The 6213-nt window shown below is 39.7% G+C and overlaps 2 protein-coding genes and 1 long non-coding RNA gene across 3 annotated transcripts; 2 read left to right on the forward strand and 1 right to left on the reverse strand.

Moving 5' to 3' along the window:
• The first annotated feature begins 1362 nt into the window (after positions 1 to 1362).
• On the forward strand, positions 1363 to 2506 carry LOC125563069. The gene is made up of 2 exons (XM_048727802.1): positions 1363 to 1735; positions 2124 to 2506. Exons 1-2 carry the CDS (start codon positions 1375 to 1377, stop codon positions 2504 to 2506), a joined length of 744 nt encoding a protein of 247 aa, XP_048583759.1. The 5' UTR covers positions 1363 to 1374.
• A 678-nt stretch (positions 2507 to 3184) lies between these two features.
• Positions 3185 to 4346, reverse strand: LOC125563071 (mRNA export factor GLE1-like). Its single transcript, XM_048727807.1, has one exon. The coding sequence runs from the start codon at positions 3578 to 3580 to the stop codon at positions 3185 to 3187; it is 396 nt and encodes a 131-aa protein (XP_048583764.1). The 5' UTR covers positions 3581 to 4346.
• Positions 4347 to 4510: 164 nt separating this feature from the next.
• Positions 4511 to 5600, forward strand: LOC125570115. Its single transcript, XR_007312480.1, has 2 exons — positions 4511 to 4857; positions 4902 to 5600. It is a non-coding gene; the product is annotated as an uncharacterized LOC125570115 (long non-coding RNA).
• The last annotated feature ends 613 nt before the right edge of the window (positions 5601 to 6213 follow it).

Raw genomic sequence — 6213 nt, forward strand, 5'->3', positions numbered from 1 at the left:
CTTTGGTTCCCTGTGGTTTTTATTGAAAATCTTAAGAATCCTTAACTCTAATACAGATGAGAAATCCGACTAGCATTTAGTCAAACATTGATCGGAACTCTTTTAAAACGAACAAAACGAACGATTTTGGCATTTTTTAAAATCATAGCTGCTTCACTGCTACTGCTACCCTAACGAGATGCTGTTCTATGATGGCCCACAGAGGACATCATGCTATAACCTTTACTGTTACTAACACTCGATGTCTCCTGTAGGCTACCATACTCTCCTCTATAATAATAATAATAATAATAATAATAATAATAATAATAATAATAATAATAATAATAATAATAATAATAATAACAGTTCTTTGGACGCATTTTGCTTACTCCTCAATGCGTTTACAATGTAAAAGTGAAATATATGTATATAAAAATAAGTATATTTGTATATAAAAAATAAGTATATATGTATATAATAAAAGAACATCAAAATTTTACATTGTATAGGAAAGAAACAGAAAAGAAAAAAACTATAAATTTCTAAAAGGTCTTTTTTTCTTTTATTCAAAGAAAAACGTTTTCAGTTGGCTCATAAAAATAGGGACTTAAAGCACCGAGACGGCGACGGCGACGTGAGATTCGATGAGAGACTGGGGAGAGAACGCGGTTGTGGCGATTAGCGATTATGCAAACCCACATTCTGAAGTTGTTGTTTTGTGTGCAGCCGAAAGTCGTTTCGAAAATGTGCTCGCTAAAAGCAGTCAGAGATCAACTTCTAATAAGCAACTATCAAGGAATTATTAACGACAGAGACGTTTTGCTTCTGTATGACCTAAATACCTCTTACAATCTGGATTTGCCTTACAATTCGTACGAAAATTTCGACTTCGATATCTTGGGAGACGATGAATGCGTGTCGGAATTTCGTTTCCACAAAAGCGATATTAGAGACCTTAAGATCCGACGACGGCGGGGTCTACGACGGCGGGCTGTGTGCGCGCGGACTGGGACCGACGTTGCCGTCGTCAGGCGAAATGTAAACATTAAGATTTCTCTGAGACGGCTGCAGGTTTTTCCGCTCGGTTTCTCTTACATTCAACGAGCATGGCAACTTTTCGCCAGGCTCGAGAGGCAGTCGTCGATGCCTACATGGACGACATCATTGATGACGATGAGTTCATGCTACTTTACGATGCAAATACATAAAAAATCCCGTCATTTCCGTACGGAGATGAAGTTTTTTCGCTAGACGGTATCGATGATGCAGAGTCCTTAGCATCACATTCCTGTTCTCGCCGAGGCCATGGGCCTACCTGACAGCTATACCTGCCACCAAGGAACAGTGTGCGATGGGATTGAGGGCCTCTGCATAGGGCCTCTGCTGCGAAGAATGGCTTACCCCTGTCGCTACAGTGACCTCATTCACCGCTTTCACCGATCTGTCCCTGAACTCAGCATGATATCTAACACTGTACTTGACACTGTTTACTACCTTCACCACCTTCGCCTGACTACATGGAACGACCAGCTTCTTAGCCCTGTACAACTGCAGCAATATGCAGAGGCCATTTACAACAAGGGAAGCCCACTGAACAACTGTTTCGGCTTCGTCGATGGGACAGTTCCGCCGATATGCAGGCCAGGCGTACATCAACGCATCGTTTATAATGGACATAAACGTGTCCATGCCATTAAATTTCAGTCCGTAGTAGTCCCAAATGGAATGGTGGCGAATATGTACGGCCCAGTAGGTAAGTTATCAAATTATCTTTTTCTTTATCATGTTTTTTTTCCTTTTCCCAAAGAAAATATTATTATGCAGCCGTTTGATGTTTATACTTGTTAATCTAAAATCCCCTGATTCCCAACTAGTTTTGCAGACTATACAAATGGGCAATAAATAACATTAAAGGATTTTGTCAGTAAGACTACCTAGGGGGTGATTATACGAAAAAAGATTGTGGAGAGGTGAGAGGGAGGGGGGGGTATAGCTATATTCATTTTTGAAGATTTATGGTTTGTAGCTCCGTCATCCTCTATAATCCTCATCACTATTGCAACTATTATTGCAGTAGTAATGATCATGATAATCATATCATCCACATGCATAAAGTATAGTGATAATGTTCATGTTCACAGAAGGCCGAAAGCATGACTCAGGGATGTTAAAAGACTCTGGCCTGCTTCAAAGTCTACAACAACATGCATTTGGTCCAACAGGGCAGCCAATGGCCCTTTATGGAGACCCTGCCTATCCTTTGCGTGTCCACCTCCAGGTCCCATTTAGAAATGGGACAGGAGGTTTAACACCGGACATGGAGGCATTCAATGAAGGCATGAGTGCTGTAAGGTCGTCAGTAGAGTGGTTATTTGGAGATATTCTTAAGTCTTTTAAATTTTTGGATTTTAAGAAGAACCTCAAGATTTCATTAAGTTCTGTTGGAAAAATGTATTTAGTCTCTGCCATATTTGATTTTTTTTACTGTGATCCTCCAACCTTGCAACAGTACTTGATAACATAAATTATTATTTTCATAACCTTTATTACATCATTTAAAGAGTGATTCAAAATCTTAGTAGTACATGCTTCACTTTTCAAGCAAGAAGGCCATAGGGTTCAAACCCATCCAGGTCAAGTTAAATTGACATTTTTCAGAGGTGAAAAAGCCTGGCTCTCTACATTGGGGACTGTGAACCCCTTGTCTATTCAGATAAGGAAGTCCCATTTCTTACCACCCTTTATTAACCTGTAGTGGCTGACATAAAATAACCGCTGGGCGAGACGCTGGCCTTTGGTACCATCTTCAGTGACGTGCTTACTCACTTACTCACTCATACATGATCCTTAACAGCATGAAGCTGTCTGTATATACACACGAGTATTCAGTTGCTTTTTTCTATCAGTCGATAATATTATTTTGTGTAAAGTTGGGCTGTTTTATTGAAAGGGCAAGAAATGCTTGCCTGTAAATTGTAGATAGTGTAAATACTGTACTGTAAATACTTCTACATTTTCTTCTTAATACAAGTTGTACATGCAATAGTATAAAAATTATGTCATGATAACAATAGTTAAGAAATATAGTATGTTTATACTATATAATATACACAATGGTATATAAAATGGTCCAAGGTATACTAGTCTTCTTTGTTTAACAGTCTTGCAAGGAGCTGCATTTGTTGTTGCTGCTGTTGGAGCATCATTGCATGTCTTGCATTAGTTTTTGTTGTTGCTGTTGTTGCTGAAGCATAGCTTGTAGTTGTTGTTGTGCCCTCTCCTGAGCTTCCACATTTCTGGCCTGTATTTCCAGCTCTTTTTCTTTCAACTCCTTCATTATACTTGTTTTCTCTTTGAGAAACTCCGTTGTATCTCTACCGGATCCTCGTGACTTTTTTTTTATGTCGTCTCCGCGCTTTCGTTTTGCCATCCCCTCCATCGCCCTCCTCCTCATCTTCTCTGCTTGCTTTTTTTCACAGCTGCTTTTCGCCGTGCCCTGCTCACTCACTTCCTTCTCCTTCTCCGTAACCTCTTCTAAGCCTCTTTCCACCTCTGACAGGTCTGTCTCTATGCCTGATGCTTTTCGCTCCTCACTCATCTTTTTCTTATATTTCTCGCTCAGCAGTTGGAAACGCTCTCGTACCGACCTCTTGTTTACTTTAAAAATCGGCACACGCAGTGAGTTTAGATTTTCTGAGATCTCTTCCCAGATTCTTCCCCTTCCTATGCTTCCCTTCTTTTCCTTGAATGGTTCGAGAGTTAGTACCTCCTATATAAGGCATTCGTCGTGTTTTTCGCACCATTCAAAGGGTCTGAAGAGTTAATAAAAGAAACGTAAACAAACTGAAATGCATACGAAACAATTATTTAGTCAAATGTATCCTCTTATTTTTTTATAAATTAAGCGGCAAAGACAATATTTTTTTAACCATAAATCACATAAAGTACCACTCTACCCATACACAATCTTTTATACGATTGTTATCCCCAAAACAACCTTTTTCATCAGTTAAATCATATAATTTTCCAATCTAGTTACTTTTGCTTTTTCGCCGCCTGCTCGCTCGTTGAATTTTGATTAGCCATGTGGAAATTTCCTGTAAACAAAGGAATATGATTGTTTTATTTCTTTAACCTCTTAGATACAATTGAGGATAGTTTATTGACAATTTGTGACAATTTTCAGGACTTTTATCGAGGAAATAAAGTGAATTTTTAGCTTTGAAAACTTACGTTGTCCGTGCGACGGCAAAACACTGTGAATGGCGTTGTAGAGAGACCGGCTACGGCAAGGGCTTGTCAACAACCGCGCGAGGGAATCCATTTAAGTGTTATTCGCCACTTCCGCCCGCCGTCGTAGACCCCGCCGTCGTCGGATCTTAAGGTCTCTATTCCACTTCAAGCAGAAATATTTCAAATTCCCGACCGGCTAACTTTATATCAAAGAAGTGTCTGCAGTGGCTTGGAAGCACTCTGCATTGTTCTCAAGAGGCTAGCGTACCCTTTTCGGTATGCAGACATGGTTGCAAAATTCGCAAGACCAGTCCCAGTGTTATGCATGATAAATAACCATTTAATTGACTACATCTATCAAACGCAAAGCCAGAGGATTTTGCGATGGAATAACACTGTTATGAATCCACATGCCCTTCAAACATATGCTGATGCCATCACAACAAAGGGATCCCCGCTACAACACTGTTTTGGCTTTATTGACGGAACAGTAAGAGCGATAAGCAAACCAGGTGTACACCAGCAGGTGCTGCACAATGGGCATAAGCGAGTGCATGCCATCAAATTCAAATCAGTCGTCCTCCCTAATGGGACTATTGGAAACATCCCCTTCCGGATCCACCCTCTGCATGGGTAGAAAAGGTTGACAAATTACAAAAGAAATCATTGATTTTTAAATTTTCTAGAGGGAAAGCGCCATGATACTGAGATGCTTCACGATTCTCGCCTCTTGGATGATCTACAACAGCATGCATTCCTGCCTGGATCTGCTCGGCTCCCTGTGTGCGTGTATGGGGATCCAGCTAACCGCTACGATTGCATCTCCAGGCTCCATTCAGAGACAGTGTGCTCACACCGCAGATGCAACAATTTAACATTGCAATGAGCCCTCTCAGAGTCTCTGTTGATTGATTGTTTGGTGATATAGTAAATTATTTCAAGTTCATTGATTTCAAGAAGAACCTTAAGATTGGTCTGTCATCAGTTGGTAAAATGTACCTAGTCTGTGCTTTATTTAGGAATGCTCTAACATGTGTATATGGAAATACAACCTTTGATTTCTTTGAGCTGGATCCCCCCCTCACTGTAAGACTAGTTTACCTAACATATGTAATTCACAGAGATGCCCCATTTCATTACTTAGAATGAATTGGACTCAAATCAAACTGATGATTTATGGATCAACACTTTATTGAAAGAGCACAACATTTGAAGTATGATGTATGAATCATGAATTTATCACGTGCATTTTACCCGAAATGTGAAAAGTTTATGTATGTTATATGTAATGTATCAAAACCCTTTGATCAGTTTGGGGATTGACATAACTGTTCTCAATAATTTTATGAGAGCATGGGGGGCAGGGGAGTAAAATTTGATGCTGACTTTGTGTGTGAGGATGGTACTATCTAGAATTGATTATTAGGAAAACAAAACATAAACATAAATTGAACATACACCAGAAAGCTCTATAATGGCGCCACACTCAATTCCCGATGGAGACACAACTGTCAAAATCTGTTTTTATCATGCCAGGAATCTGGAATATGAATGAAGTGGTTATGTTTTCTCCCCATGGTGAGCAGTTTCAAAGAACAATTCAGAAATGAAATCTCACCTGCAGGAGACTATCTGGAAACAAGATTAGAAGCTCTAATAGTAATGATGTGCATGCAAGTAGTAAACCCAACTTGTATTTGAATGTCATTAGTGTGTTCGGGTTTTTTTTTGCTAGTTCTTGTAGGACATCAGAGCCTGGTTCTGTTGTTGCTGCTGTTGCATCATTGCCACTTGAATTTTCTTTCTTTGTCCTGCCGTTTTCCTGATACATGTTTTTCTCGTCATCAGCAGCAGCTGCCTTCTCAAAAATTTCTTCCATAGCTTGGTCAAATTCTGTTTGGGGTTCTACTGTAATTCCGGTTGCTTTCAATTCCTCTGCCATTCGTTTCTTGTACTTTTTTTTATCAAAGTTAACTCTATCCCTAACAGATCGAGCTG

Source organism: Nematostella vectensis, chromosome 1 (assembly GCF_932526225.1).
Source record: "Nematostella vectensis chromosome 1, jaNemVect1.1, whole genome shotgun sequence".
Classification (NCBI taxonomy): domain Eukaryota; kingdom Metazoa; phylum Cnidaria; class Anthozoa; order Actiniaria; family Edwardsiidae; genus Nematostella; species Nematostella vectensis.